The 17,619-nt window shown below is 49.5% G+C and overlaps 1 protein-coding gene across 4 annotated transcripts; it reads left to right on the top strand.

The window, feature by feature from the left end:
* Positions 1 to 648: 648 nt before the first annotated feature.
* Cnpy3 (canopy FGF signaling regulator 3) lies at positions 649 to 16,048 on the top strand. 4 transcript variants are annotated; one of them, XR_012911363.1, is made up of 7 exons: positions 649 to 895; positions 5,211 to 5,334; positions 10,065 to 10,122; positions 10,223 to 10,319; positions 14,001 to 14,123; positions 14,590 to 14,707; positions 14,988 to 16,048. XR_012911363.1 is itself a non-coding variant. In XM_075980819.1 (7 exons), the coding sequence occupies exons 1-7, from the start codon at positions 748 to 750 to the stop codon at positions 15,200 to 15,202; spliced, it is 930 nt and encodes a 309-aa protein (XP_075836934.1). In that variant the 5' UTR covers positions 652 to 747; the 3' UTR covers positions 15,203 to 16,048. The 4 variants fall into 4 exon arrangements, 3 of the variants coding, with proteins under 3 accessions (XP_075836934.1, XP_075836932.1, XP_075836933.1); XM_075980819.1 differs by having other exon boundaries at positions 652 to 895; positions 10,065 to 10,137; positions 10,191 to 10,319; XM_075980817.1 differs by lacking the exon at positions 10,065 to 10,122 and having other exon boundaries at positions 654 to 895.
* The last annotated feature ends 1,571 nt before the right edge of the window (positions 16,049 to 17,619 follow it).

Raw genomic sequence — 17,619 nt, 5'->3', positions numbered from 1 at the left:
AGGTTTGCAAAGAAAACCATGAATTAAGAGGGCTGACGAACTGCCTTAACAGGTATAAGAGGTACCCATCGAGTCTAAGGGCAAGAGTTTGATGCCCAGGCCCAACATGATGGAAGAAAGCAACTGATTTTAGTTGTTCCCTAACGCAAAATAGATGTTAAAAATACTTTTTATACCTTCAAGTAGAAAAGCATGAGGCCCGGTGTGGAGGCGCATGCCAGAGGCAGGTGGAGCTAAGAATTTGAGGCCAGCCTGGTCTACAGAGTGAAGTTCCAGGGCAGCCAGGGCTATACAACAGAGAAACCCTGTCTCGCAAAACAAACAACACCCCCCCCCCAAAAAAAAACCAAAAAACTATGAAAGATATTCCGCTCCTTGTTATACAGGCCTAGAGAGGCCAAACCCGGTCCATCTACTCTGGAGGATCGGATGCTCCAGCCTCTCCAAGCCTCCGTTAGAAAGCGGGGAGCTCGCTATAGGTCGCCACAGCCACTATCCACTCTCTGATTGGCCGAGGTGGAAAAAAAGGTCGTTTTTCCTATTCGCTAAAAAGCAAATGCCAAAGAACACACTGGCTGAGTCGCCCGCGGGTTTCGGTAGCGAGAGAGGGGGCGGGCCGGGGCTCGCTGTTGCCGTGGTTACACGGAGGCACGTGTGCAGTTCCGGAAGCGGCCGGGGGAAGCTGCTCCGCGAGCGCTGCTGGAGGAAACGCTGCCGGGTCCGCTCCGCTCTGGGTCCGGCTGGGCCATGGAGTCCATGTCTGAGCTCGCGCCCCGCTGCCTCCTGCTCCCCTTACTGCTGCTGTCCTTGCTGCTCCTGCCTGCCCCGAAGCTGGGCCCGAGCCGCGCCCGGGCGGAGGAGACCGACTGGGTACGATTGCCCAGCAAATGCGAAGGTGAGGGGGCGGGGCCGCGGGCGTACCCAGGCCGAGGGGCGGGATGGGGCGGGGCCTGTGGGGCAGGGTCTCGCTCGGGGGTCTCGCTGACCCTGCTGCGTTCTTGGCACTGCTTGGTGCTGACACTCTCTGGATAAGCTAGACGTCCGAGGCGTAGCTGCTTGTCTAGCCTGGAGGTGGGGGTGGAGGGAAGGCTTCACATAGGAAGCCTGCTGCGAAATTAAGAGTTGGTCAGGAAAAGGAAAGTGCAGAAAACCCATTCCGCGTTAAACCACAGAAACAGAGGCAAATGAAGAGGCCCTGCAAACCGAGAAGCCAAAGGGCGAGTTTGAGGAACTGAAAAGGTCCATATGATTCAGAAAAGGAACCTGAAATAGTCCCCATGGGCCTTCACTGCAGCCTAATGTGTGAATGGTTTTTGCTTCTTGAGGACAGGGACTTGGTTGCAAATATTTATTGACAAACAAAAAAGATTTTGGAATATGTATGATTATCTGTGTGGAGAGAGGAGGCTCAGAGGATCAAGAGGTCACTTTGGGGAAACATAGAGCCCAGGAGAGATTAGGAAGGAGGAAGGTTTTATACACTGGGAGGACAGGGAACCCCGGAGCCAGGAGTGGGGGCAGGCGCTTTGAGAGCTGCTCGGGATCTGAGACCTCCCTTGTCTCCTGCGCTTCGTTTTTCAGGTTTCCTCGCAAACTTTTACAGTCATCCCCTTCCTTTCTTCGCTCCACGCATCCCCCAGTTATCCTGGAAATCCGCTTCATGTTCTTTCAAAGCCTGCACCAAGGCAGATCTTCCCCGGGCCAGATGTTCCCTAAGCACTGGGAAGTGGTGCGCTTGGTTTGAGGTGTATAATCCCTTCATTTGAGCGGTTAGAATGGATGGGGGCAGGGGACATGGTTCAGTGGGTAAAATGATTGGCACAGGTGCCCGAGAATCTGAGTTCAGATCCCCGGGACAAATGTGAAAAACCAGGTGCTGCAATGTTCCTCTGCCCACAACACACATGCACAGGCGGACCCTGGAGACTTGCTTGCCAGCCGGTTTAGCCAGATCATCACGCTCCAGATTCAAGTGAGAAACCTTCTCTGAAAAACAGTAAGGTGAAGACCAGTATTAGAAAGCCTCTGGCCTCCGTGTAATCCACATGCACACTATAAATACACAGTATGTTTTTGGTTTGTTTTTAGGTGAGTCTATAAATACACAGGAGTTGTTTTTATTGTTGTTTTTGTTTTTTTAGTTTTGCAAGGTAGGGTTTCTCTGTGTAGCTGTGTAGCCTTGGCTGTTCAGGAGTTCTCTTTGTAGACCAGGCTGTCCTCAAACTCATAGAGATCCTCTTGCCTCTGTCTCCTGACTGCTGGGATTAAAGGCATTTGGCAGAATTTTTGTTTTTTAAGTAGACTCTCTAGAGACTCTTCAGACCCCACTGGAAGGGTACCTGTTAAGAGTCTTGTCTGACCAGGCTGTGGTGGCTCACACCTTTAATCCCAGCGCTTGGGAGGCAGAGAGATGGGCAGATCTCCAGAACCGTGAGTTCAAGGCCAGCCTGGTCTACAGAGTGAGTTCCAGGACAGCCAGGGCTACATAGAGAAACCCTGTCTTGGGAGGTAAAAAGTGGGGGTTCTTGCCTGTGCCAGGATGCTTTTGCCTGCTTCCCGCTAGTCCTGGGGGTTGCTTCCTTTTTTCTTATTCACAAGCTCATTTATTTTCCCTTATAAACTCAGAAGCATAGAGTTGGCAAGGATCTTAGCAATCATCAAGCCTGAACTCATTCCGTAATCAGTGAAGAGTAAATTACAAAGGATTTTTGAGGCTCGGAGTGGTTTGGCAAACGTTGGCCCTTAGGCTCCTCTTAATACTGTTTTACTTGTGTTTATTATGTTGCATCTCTGTTATTAATTGCTGACTGTTACCTGGCTCACAGAGCCTGCCTTCGGGCTTGGTAGTCTGAGTGGAACAGGCCTCAGCACAGAAGAAGGAGAACCTGCCCAGAAAAAGTGGGCGGCTGTCCACAAGGGTCTGGGGTCTGTGCCATGAGTCTCCCCCAGGTTGGCTCTGGGAGGGTTCTTCCCCTCTGGGGTGGTCTTGAAGAACTGACATTTGGAAGATTGGGAAAGCAGGTGTACTTGATGGGATAAGAGAAAGGATGTTTGAAACCTTCATTTTCCCCGCTTCTGGAGTACCACATGCCGAGGCTGTGGGTGAACCGGGCAGAGGAGCCAGAACAACGATGAGTTTGCAGGGAGATGCAGAGGAGGATGGGGAGGGAGCCCAGATGGTCCAGGATGGAGATGCAGAGGCAGAGAGGTGAGAACCTTGGTACACCGGAGATGCTGAGATCACCAACTTATAATTGGGACTTTTGTGTTCCAAGTTCTCCAAGCATCAATTAATGTGCTTGTTACATGAAATTATACTAAACAAGCCTTCGGGGGTAGTGTCGTCATCATCTTCTTCTTTTTTTTAGTGTGTGTGTGTGTGTGTGTGTGTGTGTGTGTGTGTGTGTGTGTGTAACTCCACTCTCGCTGATAAAACAGTGCAGGTGACACAGCCTGCAGACAAAAGTCCATCCAGAAAATCCCACTGAACTCCATCAGCAATGCTCGCCCTTAAAGACCCCGGTGTGTCTCAGCTGGGTCTTACAGGGATTATAGCCGGCTCCCTGAGAGGCCTGGTGATGGCAGGAGCACGGGAGACTAGCTCTGGACTTCCCTGGGGAGCAGACTTAATGGAGTGTCAGGAGAATGGGTCAAAGGAGCCTTGAGAGGGTGTTGAGCCCTTTCCAGGGCCGGGGTGCGGCACACCCTGAAAGTGGTGAACGCTGAGGGTGGTGGCTGTCTGGTTAATTGTTAACACCCTCTGCTCTTTCATAGTGAGCATAGAAAGGGGGAACCTTGTTTTCCTGTCCCTGTTCCCAGTGCTCAGCACACAGCAGTTGCTTGGGCAGGGTAGGAGTAAGAGAGTACCTGCACACAATCATAGGCCTCTCTGGAGCCAAGTACTCGGCCGTCGGAGAGAAGCGGTTGGGGGACACATCAAATCAAGAAGATTTCCATTAATTTCCCAAGTACCGATTGTTTCATGGTTGTACAGAAGTTCATGCTCACAGGAAGTATGTGGTGATGTATAATTGTTCATAATGTATAACTGTTGAGATAGATTATTAAATATTAGATACTGCAGGGCAGATCATTAACAGCTGTTGAATGTGAGAGGAATAAAATTTTTCATTCTATTCTCTCAGCGTGATGAGCATGAATATTTTATCTTAAAATTTTGTTTACATTTATTTGTTGGGAAACGGAAGGGGTAAACAGGGGCAGGGGACAGTGTGCCTGTAGAGCTCAGGGGACAGTGTGCCTGTAGGGGACAGTGTGCCTGTAGAGGACAGTGTGCCTGTAGGGGACAGTGTGCCTGTAGGGGACAGTGTGCCTGTAGAGGACAATGTGTGTGTAGGGGACAGTGTGTCTGTAGGGGACAGTGTGCCTGTAGAGCTCAGGGGACAGTGTGCCTGTAGGGGACAGTGTGCCTGTAGAGGACAGTGTGCCTGTAGGGGACAGTGTGTCTGTAGGGGACAGTGTGTCTGTAGAGCTCAGGGGACAGTGTGCCTTTAGGGGGCGGTGTGTCTGTCTGTAGAGGACAATGTGTGTGTAGAGGACAGTGTGTCTGTAGGGGACAGTGTGTCTGTAGAGCTCAGAGGAAAGTGTGCATGGAACAAGAATTCCATGCGACAAGATAGTTATGAGCTGCCATGTGGGTGCTGGGAACGGAACCCAGGTCCTCTGCAAGAGCAGCAAGTGGTCTTAACCATGGCGCCATTTCTCCAACCCCACTAATTGTTTATCTTTTGAGACATATGTCTTACCATGTAGCCCTGGCTGTCCTGGAATTTATTATGTTTTGAAGGCTGTTCTTGAACTCACAGAAATCCTCCTGCCTCTGTTTCCTGATTACTGGCATTAAAGGTGTGTGCTACCATGCCTAGCTATGTTTTGAAATTTTTCCTTGTTGCCTGTGTTACCCAGGCTAGTCTTAAATTTACAATCCTCCTCCTCAGGTGCCCAAATAGTTCCGATTAGAAATATCAGCATTGTGCTTTATTTATTTATTTATTTATTATAAGGTGTTGGGAGCTGAGGTATATAGATAAAGGCTGGGAATGGGCGTGCAGTAATGAATTTCACTTGTGGCCTGGGCCTCATTTCCAGAGCGAATATTGGTTTGGCCCAGGCTCCTGGGTTTTTTTGGCTGGTGCTGGTCTCCAGAAGTTGTGTGTACTCAGTGGGCTCCCCATGTTTTCTTTCTCCAGTGTGCAAGTATGTTGCAGTGGAGCTGAAGTCAGCTTTTGAAGAAACTGGGAAGACCAAGGAAGTGATTGACACAGGCTACGGCATTCTGGACCGGAAGGCCTCGGGAGTCAAGTATACCAAGTCGTAAGTGAATGGGGACCTGGTGTCTGGCCTGCTTCAGTTTGGGTTTTATGTGGTGGGGGTTGGAAAATGAGGGCTGAGTGTTATACTTCTTGTTTTCCTTCCATCCAGGCAAACCTACAATAAAGACTTTGTTCATAGTAATAGATTCAAGTTTGTCCACTGATTCTGCCAGTAAAGGCCAATGATCTTCATAAATCCTCTTTCTGTGCCTCAGAGTCCTCATCTAGGAAAGCGACCATGACCAGGCGAGTCCCTGGTTAGTTCCTGAAGTCACAAGACCTCGTGACCAGTGTAATTCATAAGAAATATTGCTGGATGGTGGTGGTTCATGTCATTAGCTCTAGCGCCTAGGAGGCAGAGGCAGGCAGATCTCTGAGTTCAGACCAGCCTGGTGAATAGGTGAGTTCCAGGACAGCCAGGGCTACACAGAGAAACCCTGTCTCAAAAGACAAAACAAACAAAAATTACTAGCATAGGATTATTAGAGGATTTTTTAATTAATTATTTAATTATTGGGCTGGGGGGCAGGGTTTCCCTTTGTAGCCCTTGCTGTCCTGGAATTCACTGTAAGACCAGGTTGGCCTTGAACTCACAGTTTTTGTTTTTTTGGTTTTGTTTTTTTGGTTTTTCGAGACAGGGTTTCTCTGTGGCTTTGGAGCCTGTCCTGGAACTAGCTAGCTCTGTAGACCAGGCTGGTCTCGAACTCACAGAGATCCGCCTGCCTCTGCCTCCCAAGTGCTGGGATTAAAGGCGTGCGCCACCACCGCCTGGCTTGAACTCACAGTTTAAAGACATGTGCCACCACTACCTGGTGACAGAGCCTAAATTTTTTTTTAAATATTTATTTATTTTTATTTGCATTGGTGTTTACCTACATGTATGTCTGTGTGAGTTTGTTGGGTCTTCTGGAACTGGAGTTATAGACAGTTATGCGCTGCCATGTGGGTGCTGGGAATTGAACCTGGGCCCTCTGGAAGAGCAGCCAGTGCTCCTGACAGCTGAGCCGTCTCTCTAGTCCCCCGGAGCCTAAATTATAAAACAAATTTTTTAACTTAAAAGAAGACACGTGGGGCTGGAGAGATGGCTCAGCGGTTAAGAGCACTGGCTGCTCTTTCAGAGGTCCTGAATTCAATTCCCAGCAACCCAACCATATGGTAGCTTGCATATATGCAGGCAGAATGTTGTATACATAATAAATAAATAAATTTTAAAAAAAAAAGGAAAGACGTTTTGCTATTAGAATGATGCATATCTAGGCATCCCATAGTCCTTGCACTTGGGAGGAGGTGGAGGCCGAAGATTATTGCAGTTTTGAGGCCTCCTCCTTGGTCTACCCTGGGAGTTCCAGGCTGCCCAGAGCTACACAGCAACAAAACAGAAACCTGGGCAAACAAAAAAGATATGTGCTGGGCATGGTATCTCAAACCAGACATCACAATTGCTGGGAGGCTGAGGCAGGCCTGAGACAAGTTTAAATTCCTGCCCTACTCGGGCACGATGGTTAGTGTTAATTCCCAATTTGATAGACTCTGGAATCCCGGGGGGATGGGCCTCTGGGCATGTCCGCAAGGGATTATCTAGATTAAGGTTAGCCTCTGAGAATGCATATAGAGATTTATCTTGATTACAAACCATTAGTTAAGTGGCAAGACTTTTTCTTTTTTTCTTCTTTTTTCTTTAGACAGGGTTTCTCTGTGTAGCCCTGACTATCCTGGAACTCACTCTGTAGACCATGCTGCATGCTGGCTGCAAATTTAAGGAACCACCTGCCTCTCTGTGTAGTAGTACGAGCGGCGGGGCTGCGTCCCTGGCACCCAGCCGCCCATATGGCTAGCTCTAGCTTATGCCCCGAAATAATTACACGGAAACTGTATTCTTTTAAACACCGCTTGGCCCATTTCTATCTAGCCTCTTCTAGGCTAGCTCTCGCACCTGGACTAGCCCATTTCTAATAATCTGCTGTAGCCCACCAGCTGGCTTACCAGGAATGATCTTAACCTCCGTCTGTCTGGAGTGCAAGAATCATGGCGACTCTCTGACTCAGCTTCTTTCTCCCAGCCTTCCGTTCTGTTTACTCCACCCACCTAAGGGTGGGCCTATCAAATGGGCCTAGCAGTTTCTTTATTGCTTAACCAATGAAATCAACAGATTGATATATGACACTCTCACATCATCTCTGCCTCCCAAGTGCTAGAATCAAAGGCCTGTGCCACCACTGCCTGGCCATATTTTCAGTTCTGAATAAGTGAATTATTAAGTACACAGCAAGCCAAAGTAAAAGAATAAATAGTGGATGGATGGATAGATGGATGGATGGATGGATGGGAAGGAAGGAAGGATGGACCAACAGCATTAAACCATCTGTCTAAGCATCTGGAAGAAATGAGCTGGGGAAGCCCAGTGAAGCAGCCAGCTAGAGTTCTCCATCAGAAGTCCCTCCAGACCAGTGTCCCTCAAGCGAGGCTTCCAAGTAAAGGAACAGCGACAGAGATCAAGTCAAATCAAGCTCTCAGCAACATCCAGCAGAAACTAGAGGAGCTGAAGCAGTCAGAGGGGTCCCGCTGAACACCTCATATGGGCAAGCCAGTCATGACTGGACTCTCGGCTTCTGTTTTCCACTGCAGGCATTCTTTTGTCATGGGATAAGCAGTGATAGCTTCTGCTGGAAATAGTTCATTTTCCAGCTGTGCTCTAGGCACAGGGTCCAAAATCAGCCAGGGGATAAGGCTCTGGGCATGCCTGTTTTATTGTGTTCTCCTCCCCTGCCACCCATGCCGGAAACACAATGCCTTAAGGACATTTGAAGGAAAAAAAAATGTGCTGAAAGGGGCAGGGGCGCGGTGAGTACAGTTGGTGGGACAAACCTGCTTCCAGAGTTACGTCTCAGTGAGCCCAAACAACACATGGTGATTTATTATACCGTGATTGGTGCTCATATTGATATCTAGACTCTTGATCATTGTTTTCTTCATCTGTTCCATGTTGGTTTTACTTTAAACTAGATGGGTAAGCTTTGCCATGTTCAGTATAGACAGGGCTGCCAGATCCCAGAAAAGACGAAGTCATGACCCGAGAGGTGCAGACAAATGACTTGAAAGAAATGGTTACTGCGTGCAGTGGTGCACCCCTTCAGTCCCAGCGTCTGGGAGGCAGAGGCAGGTGGCTCTGAGTTCAGCACCACCCTGGTCTATATGGCGAGTTCCAGACCAGCCAGGTCTACATAGTGAGATCTTGTCACCAAAACACAGAAAGCAAGCAGTGGTTAATAGGAGTTGGGGGGCGACAGTTGGGAAAGCGCCTGTTGTGCAAGCGTGAGGATTTGGTTTGATTTCCAGCACCTACATAAAAAGCCAGGCAGAGTGGTACTCACTTCTGAGCCCCTGACAGAAGGGCTGGCCAGGAGGGGTCCTGCAGCTTGTTCCATGCCTAAGTCTAGCCCAGAAGGCGAGCTGCAGGTTCAGAGAGACCCTGTCTCAAAAAATGGAAAGTGATCAAAGACGATACTGATGTTGACCTCTGACCTCTGCATGTGTGTGTGCATACACATGTACCTGCACATACATGCACACACATGAACAAGTATACACATATACCACATAACAAAAAAAGTGATTAATAAGCTGTGTCCAGGGAGCACTAGGAAAGATCTGTTCATGATATCTTCCCTAATAGTAACAAATTAAAAGTACTACTTAAAAAACAATGGACAGATATATTTTGCTTTACAGGGAAAAAGTGGAATTATCAGACACTTGTCTGCCATGCCATGACCTCCTAGATTTGGTTCCCAGGGCCACAGGAGTTTTTTGTTTGTTGGGTTTTTTTGTTTTGTTTTGGATTTGGTTTTGGTTTTTTGAGACAGGGTTTCTCTGTGTAGCTTTGGAGCCTGTCCTGGAATTCACTCTGTAGACCAGGCTGGCTTCAAACACACTGAGATCCGCCAGCCTCTGCCTGGGATTAAAGGTGTGCGTCACCACCACCCGACTGACCACAATTTTTTTTAAATTATTTATTTATTATGTATTTAGTATTCTGCCTGCGTGTATCCCTGCTGGCCAGAAGGGGGCACTAAATCTCACTGCATATGGTTGTGAGCCACCATGTGGTTGCTGGGAATTGAACTCAGGACCTCTGGAAGAGCAGGCAAAGCTCTTAACCACTGAGCCATCTCTCCAGCCCACCACAGGTTTTTTTTAAAAGTGGGAGGTGGAAGGATGGCTCAGCAGCTCAGAGTACTTGCTGCTCTTCTAGAGGACCCGGATTCAGTGCCCAGTCCCTGTGTCAGGCATCTCACCAGGACTTGCAGTGCCTCCTGAGCTCAGCCAGTGCCTGCACACAGGTGGATGTGTATTTACATACACGAACACACTTTTAAGTAAAATAAATAGGGGCTGGAGATATGGCTCAGTGGTTAAGAGCACTGACTGCTCTTCCAGAGGACCCGAGTTCAATTTCCAGCACCCACATGGTAGCTAACAACTGTCTGAAGATCCATTTGCAGGGTATCTGACACCTTCACACATAAAAATAAAGTTAAATAAACCATAAAAAATATTTTAAAAAAAAAGTAAAATAAATGGATTGGTTTGGGCTGAGACTCAGTTGTAGAGCTCTTGCCTGGTCTGTGCGGGCACTGGCTTTGATCCAGCGGCTATAAATAAGCCCCTCCCACCCCTACAGATCCTTCCCTTAGATCTGTTAAAGCCTTGTCTCTCTGGTCTGTGTTCCAGCATTTCAGAGCCCCCAGGCCAGATGATCTGTCTTCCTTCCAGCTCTGCCTTCCCATTGGTGAGATGTGCAGGCGTTGGGCAGCAGGGCTGGAGGGATGGACCGCTGCTCCGTGGGGCTGGGGGGAGAACTTAGCTCCTCTCTGCTGCTGTCTCGGCAGGGACTTACGGTTAATTGAAGTCACTGAGACCATTTGCAAGAGGCTTCTGGACTACAGCCTGCACAAGGAGAGGACTGGCAGCAACCGGTTTGCCAAGGTTGGCTTTGTGCTTGTGCCTCCTTCCCTCTGGGCCGGGCCCTCGTGAATCTCAGTGTGTCTGCTGGCGTATGTGGGTGATTGGCAGGTCATGCCTGAGAACCCTCCTTCTTTCCTCTCGCGCATTCTTGGATAGCCGTTTGTATTTCTTGCTGAGCACTGACTGCATTGGCTGAAGCTGTATTTATTGATGGTCTGGGCTTGCCCCGGGTTCCACCTCCATGGCAGAAACAGGCAGAAATGCCCCAGGCTGGCAGCTCACAGGGGTATCAAAAACACTAGGACTCAGCAGGGTTCCCACAGCAGTGTGCCAGGGAGATGGCAGAAGACAGACGTTATGCACTGTAATCCCAGCTCTTCCTTCCCAGGTGGAGACAGGAGGATCAGAAGTCAGGAGTTCAAGGCTAGCTTCAGTTAAACAGTCGGATTGAGTCTGGCCTGGGTTACGTCAAATCCTGTCTTAAACAATTAAAAGAATCAGTGATTGTGAGTTCCTCCTGTGAGCCACCCAGATCCACCCCCTCAGGCCCCTGCTGGGCGCCTGTGTACACTGGTGCTTTTCTCTGGAGAAGGAGTCGGTAGGTTCTTATTTGTCTTGTGTCTTCTGTACCCGCCACCCACATTTTCCTCCTAAGTTCCCTTCTGTCCGAGGACATCAGGCAGAGCCTCTGAGACCCACAAATGTTTCAAGCCGAAATCTTAGGTTTGTCTTTAAAATGGACATGGATGTAGTTAGTTGATCCATGATCGCCTTTATAAAAAGTGTTTAAATTCTTTTCTCCTGCCCAAGTGCTGTGTGTCCCACACCCGTTTGCCCGGCAATTTAGAAGGCAGGAAGATCTTGACTACATAGGCGATAAAGAACAAAAACCAAAATACTGGTAGCAAACTCTTAGAAACATTATGTTAGCCGGGCGGTGGTGGCGCACGCCTTTAATCCCAGCACTTGGGAGGCAGAGGCAGGCGGATCTCTGTGAGTTCGAGACCGGCCTGGTCTACAAGAGCTAGTTCCAGGACAGGCTCCAAAGCCACAGAGAAACCCTGTCTCGAAAAACCAAAAAAAAAAAAAAAACCATTATGTTAATCCGTGAGCACGGCTTATACTGGGTTGTGCATTTGATGTGGTACAGTGCAATCAAAAACTAGAGCTGGGCAGGGGGTGCACACTGCTAATCCCAGGACAGGTGTGTGGGGACTACAGAGCAAAGATCCTGTGATGTACTACTGCTTACATAGAAAAGCAGGGTGGGACATGAATCGGAGTTTCTGTTTGTTTTTTCTGGTACGGGATTTTAAGTCAGTGCTTTGCACAAGCCAGGCCAAAACTCTTACCACTGAGCTATACCCAGCCCGTGTGTGTGTGTGTGTGTGTGTGTGTGTGTGTGTGTGTGTGTATGTGTGTGTGTATTATCTCTAGGAAGGGAGAAGAGTGGTAGTGAATCATCTTTGGGAACAGAAGCTAGCAGGGAAGCCAGTCTAGTTTTTTCATGGCATAAAGAATGCTTTAGGCCACAGCTCTGCTTTTCCTGCCAAGGAAAGACATAAGCTAGGAAGAGCATGGCGTGGTGAGTAGGCCTGGGTACCGGGGAGGGCTCCTTAGGCTACAACACTTGCTGGCACTGGAGACGGCTCACCAGTTAAGAGTACTTACTGCTCTTGCAGAGTCTCAGCACCCATGTGGTGATTCACAGCCCTCTGTACTATGATGGGTCATGACTTCTGTGGGCACCAAGCATGCACATGGTGCAGGAAAAACACACACAAAATAAAATGATTGAATCTGATAAAAAAATATATAAAGCCAGGTGTGGTGTTAAATGCCTTTAATCCCAGCACTTGAGAGGCAGAGGCAGGCAGATCTCTGTGAGTTCCAGGCCAGCCTAGTCTACAAAGCAAGTTCTAGGACAACTAGGGCTTGTCTCAAAAAACAAAACAAACAAAAAATTAAAAAAACACTTGCAACCCCTTTTTACCAAAAAAAATTTTTTTATGTCACCTAGGTATATAGTTACATCAAATGAGTGTAGGCATCAAACAGTTCTTAGGCGAGGGAGATGGCTCAGTGAGTGAAGTGTGAACTGAGTTTGGATCCTCAGCGCCCCATAAAGACAGATGCAGTAGGATGTGCCTGTGGGCCCAGGGTTTGGCCTGCGCAGTGGCCTTGTCTCAAAACAGGGCTGAAGGGAAGCAGCACCCAGGGTGGCTCTCCGTCTCCACGCGCACATCCACAGCGTGCACAGAGACTAAAAACAGCTAAATGCTGGCTGAGCATTTGGTGCTATAGGACAGCATCTTCAACGTTTTTCAGAGTTGGTTTATATTTTGATTTTGTAATCATAAATGCTGAGAGCTTCTGCTTTATGTACATATGTATCCAGCATGCAGGAGTTTGTGTAGAGCCATTTGAGAACATTGGAATTCTATCTTCAAACCAAGTCTGCGATTTTACTGAATGCTTTTTATGAAATTCAGGTCATTTCTATGAAACTCAAACAGCAGTTTTGATTTATCTGTTTGTTTATTGTGAGGCAGAGTCTCTCTACAGAGGCAGAACTTTTCTTTTGTCCCAACCGTCTGATCCCAGATAATCACACAGAAGCTTATATCAGTTACAAAGTGTTTGACCTTTAGCTCAGGCTTATCACTAACTAGCTTTTACAATTTAAATTAATCCATTTTATTAATCTATATTATGGCTCATGGCTTTACCTGGTGACTGGCTTGTTTCTCTCAACTCCACACTTCTTTCTGTATTTTTAGTTTGGCTTTCCCACCTAGCCTTATTCTGCCTTGCTATAGGACAAATTAGCTTTACTATCAACCAATGATAGTGATATATAGTCACAGAGTACAGAAGGGTTATCTCACAGCACTGTGTAGCTCTGGCTGACCTGGAGATCACTATGTAAACCAGGCTAGCCTCAAACTCCTGCTTCTGTCTCCCAAGTGCTGGGACTTATTTTTATTTTTGTTTTTTAACTTTTAGAGAAGGTCTCACTATATAGCCCTCTCTGGCCTAGAATTTACTGTGTAGACCAGGGTGGCTCTGAACTCACAGAGATCTATCTGCCTCTTATCTCTGTTTCTGGGATCCTGGGATTAAAGGTGTGAGCTGCCACTCCCAGCCTCAAACTGCAATTAAAAAGAAAACCAAACATTGTGACATAAAATAACCAAAAAAAAAATTTATTTGGTGCTTGTAGGATAAACAGTGGTGATAGGGAAATATTTGAAGTCTTTATTTTCCAGAATTAAACCATTTTGTTTGCATAATAGTGTCCAGTTACGTTGAAGGGGTGGAGCCAAGGATACCTTATTTCCTGGGAAAGAAAGCAACAGTAGCCAGCTTTGAGCACATAGCAGTGAGGGAGGTCAGGATCTTTGAGCACACAGCCGTGAGGGCAGTCAGGATCTTTGAGCACACAGCAGTGAGGGCAGTCAGGATCTTTGAGCACACACTGGTGAGGGCAGGTCAGGATCTTTGAGCACACAGCAGTGAGGGCAGGTCAGGATTTGTGTAGTTGGGGGTGGTGGAAGGCCAGCCTAAAAGAGGGAGAGAGGTCAGGGCCAAGGGCAAGAAGCCCTGGACAGATGGACATCTTTGACTCAGGTTCTCAGACACCATAGAGAAAATGGTGGGAGGTAGATGGCGCTGCATCCCGTATCTGGTCGCCTCTTCCAGGGCATGTCGGAAACCTTTGAGACACTGCACAACCTGGTCCACAAAGGTGTCAAGGTGGTGATGGACATCCCCTATGAACTGTGGAACGAGACTTCTGCTGAGGTGGCTGACCTCAAGAAGCAGGTAAGACCTTGAGCCTGCCGCACTCAGTGGGGTGGGTAGGGCCAGCTCTGCCCTGAGAAAGGCTACCAAGAGCCATTTCTTTATCTATCTATCTATCTATCTATCCTTCCTACCTACCTACCTACCTTCCCATCCATCCATCCATCCATCCATCCATTCGTCTACCCATCTATCTATTGGAGATAGGTTCTCACTATGTAGCCCTGGCTACATAGTGGAACTCACTGTGTAAAACAGGCTGGGCTCAAACTCACAGAAACATACCTGCATCTGCCTCTGCCTCTGCCTTGAGAATACTGGGGTTAAAGGTGTGCGCCACCATTTCTGGCACCTTTTTACTTTTGCCTCAGTTTCCTCAGGCGAGTCATACCTGCCTGCCTATCTCTCCGTGGGTCATGGTGTAGCCAGGGGCCCGGGAGAGAGTTGGGTGTCTGTGCTTTGCCAGTTCCTGGTGCTTGCTTCACAGTGCGACGTGCTGGTGGAAGAGTTTGAAGAGGTGATTGAGGACTGGTACAGAAACCACCAGGAGGAAGACCTGACTGAGTTCCTCTGTGCCAACCACGTGCTGAAGGGCAAGGACACCAGTGAGTGAGGGCGGGGGGGGGGAGGATGAGGGGCGCAGGGCAGTGTCTCCCTCCGGGAAGTGAGTAGCATAGGGTGGGAAAGAGGCGTCTTGCCTCAGGGAGCTTGGTGAGGGGAGGGGAGGGGAGGGTCGCAGGCTCAGGAACAGGAGCCGTGAGCCCAGTAACCCCAGTGATGTGGAGATGGGTAAGAGGCGCCCGCTGTAGTTGTCCTCCCAGCAGCTCCCCTCCAGTACCACTCACCAGCAAACTGCTCCTGAGACCCTTCTGCACCTGTTCTCAGGTTGCCTGGCAGAGCGATGGTCTGGCAAGAAGGGGGACATAGCCTCCTTGGGAGGGAAGAAATCGAAGAAGAAGCGCGGTAGGGTCAAGAGCTCCGGTGACAGCAGCAAGCAGAGGAAGGAATTGAGGAGCCTGGAGGGGGATGCCAGCCCCGAGGAGGAGGAAGGTGTGCAGAAGGCGTCCCCACTCCCACATAGCCCCCCTGATGAGCTGTGAGCCCAACTTCATGTCCTTGAATCAAGACCCCTGACTTCAAAGCTGAAGAGCATGGGACACAGTTCCAGCAAGGAGGCTACTGTCCAGCTTCAGGTCTCTCACCTTGACTGTGCCCTCTTCCTGCCCTGAGCAACAGCAAGAAGTGGACTGAGACCCCACCCCCAAAGGGAAGAGGGGGAGGTATGCAGAAGGCAGCTTTCTCTCTACACAGCCCTCATGAGCTCTGGGTCCAACCCAGCATCCCCAAACTGAGCCCCCTGACCGTGAGGCTGAAGAACACAAGGCACATACCATGACTCCTCCAGCGTCAGGTCTCCGACTCACCTGCACCCTCTTCACCACGATGGGCACGGCCCCAGGAAGGACTTAGCTCAGTGTGGCAGCCAGCCCTGCCTCTTCGTCCACCAACTGTTCTCTTCTGCGGGTCCTTCGTCAGGGCATGACTTTCAGAACTTTCAGGATGAGCTCAGCGGTGTGGCACAAGGGGCTGGGCGCCAGAGCTCGAGCCCCTGCAGAGCAGGCGGAGAGGGCACCCCCTTGACCCCCAGGGAAGCAAGACTGCAGCTGCAGCGGCTCCCTCACTCCTGAGGTCCCTGAGTCCTCTTCAGCCTTCAGTGTTCCCTTGTTGCTCTTTTCTGCCTGTGCCCCCAGTCCTGGGGCAGGGAAAGTGGCGCTGCTGCCACCCTTATTAGATGCCAGTTACTAGGAGGAGCGGGTGCTGAAAATGCCCAGGGTTGGTTTGGGTTAGAGCAGTGGTTCTCAACCTTCCTGACGCTGCGACCCTTTAATACAGTTCCTCACGTTCTGGTGACCCACCCACTCATAAAGTTATTTTTATTGCTACTATCTAACTGTAAATTTGCTACTTTTATGAATCTGATTTCTGGAGATAGAGGTTTGTCAAAGGGGTCACGACCCACGGTCGAGAACTGCCAGGTTAAAAGTAGGTGGCATGGGTGAGGCCGTGCCTGGACTGACCTCGTCTCCCCGCTGACCCTCACGCAGCAGCTGCCATGCTTCCCAGGGCCTTTCCCACTTGTCTGTGGTGCCTCCTGTGCACTGTGTCCTGGGCACCTGGCTGCCCTCCTTCCCTCCCTCTCTACCCCAAGGCTTTGCTGTCCGTTGTGTAAAGAGTGTTCACGTCACCACCAGCTCCCGCCCCTCCTGCCGCATTTCAGCCTTGCCTGTTTTGGACTTTGCTCCCTAACTGATGACATTTGGTCCCTCTGACCCGTCTTCTAGTGATTGTACCTGGGCACTCAGTCCCCTAACAAGGCCTAGTTAAGCCCTGCTCCCCCAGACAGAGAAGAATTGGAGGGCTGCCCTCTAGGGAGAGCACCTTTGACTCTGTCCTAAGACCCGGGATGGAACATGGTCAAGGTTGCAGGTGTTGACAGCTGTGTGAGCAGTCACTCCCAGCTTTAGGGCAGTGAGTTCCTGCAGTGTGCGTTCCTGCAGTGTGCGTTCCTGCAGTGTGAGTTCCTGCAGTGTGCGTTCCTGCAGTGTGAGTTCCTGCAGTGTGCGTTCCTGCAGTGTGTGTTCCTCAAGTGTGCGTTCCTCAAGTGTGAGTTCCTGCAGTGTGAGTTCCTGCAGTGTGCGTTCCTCAAGTGTGAGTTCCTGCAGTGTGTGTTCCTCAAGTGTGCGTTCCTCAAGTGTGAGTTCCTGCAGTGTGCGTTCCTCAAGTGTGAGTTCCTGCAGTGTGTGTTCCTCAAGTGTGCGTTCCTCAAGTGTGAGTTCCTGCAGTGTGTGTTCCTCAAGTGTGCGTTCCTCAAGTGTGAGTTCCTGCAGTGTGCGTTCCTGCAGTGTGAGTTCCTGCAGTGTGCGTTCCTCAAGTGTGAGTTCCTGCAGTGTGCGTTCCTCAAGTGTGCGTTCCTCAAGTGTGTGTTCCTCAAGTGTGAGTTCCTGCAGTGTGTGTTCCTCAAGTGTGCGTTCCTCAAGTGTGAGTTCCTGCAGTGTGCGTTCCTGCAGTGTGAGTTCCTGCAGTGTGTGTTCCTCAAGTGTGCGTTCCTGCAGTGTGCGTTCCTCAAGTGTGCGTTCCTGCAGTGTGCGTTCCTGCAGTGAGTTCCTGCAGTGTGCGTTCCTGCAGTGTGAGTTCCTGCAGTGTGTGTTCCTCAAGTGTGCGTTCCTCAAGTGTGAGTTCCTGCAATGTGAGTTCCTGCAGTGTGCGTTCCTCAAGTGTGCGTTCCTCAAGTGTGAGTTCCTGCAGTGTGCGTTCCTGCAGTGTGCGTTCCTGCAGTGTGCGTTCCTCAAGTGTGCGTTCCTGCAGTGTGAGTTCCTGCAGTGTGTGTTCCTCAAGTGTGCGTTCCTCAAGTGTGAGTTCCTGCAGTGTGAGTTCCTGCAGTGTGAGTTCCTGCAGTGTGAGTTCCTGCAGTGTGAGTTCCTGCAGTGTGCGTTCCTCCAGTGTGCGTTCCTCAAGT

Source organism: Microtus pennsylvanicus, chromosome 7, assembly GCF_037038515.1.
Source record: "Microtus pennsylvanicus isolate mMicPen1 chromosome 7, mMicPen1.hap1, whole genome shotgun sequence".
Classification (NCBI taxonomy): domain Eukaryota; kingdom Metazoa; phylum Chordata; class Mammalia; order Rodentia; family Cricetidae; genus Microtus; species Microtus pennsylvanicus.
This window is presented reverse-complemented; position numbering and strand designations above follow the sequence as displayed.

Bases quoted from the DNA above. Each gene is read 5' to 3' on its own strand.
- Cnpy3 (XM_075980819.1), top strand. From the start codon at position 748: ATGGAGTCCATGTCTGAGCTCGCGCCCCGCTGCCTCCTGCTCCCCTTA. The intron at 10,320-14,000 runs GTTGGCTTTGTG...CGCCTCTTCCAG, and splicing joins GCAGCAACCGGTTTGCCAAG to GGCATGTCGGAAACCTTTGA. The intron at 14,124-14,589 runs GTAAGACCTTGA...CTTGCTTCACAG, and splicing joins TGGCTGACCTCAAGAAGCAG to TGCGACGTGCTGGTGGAAGA.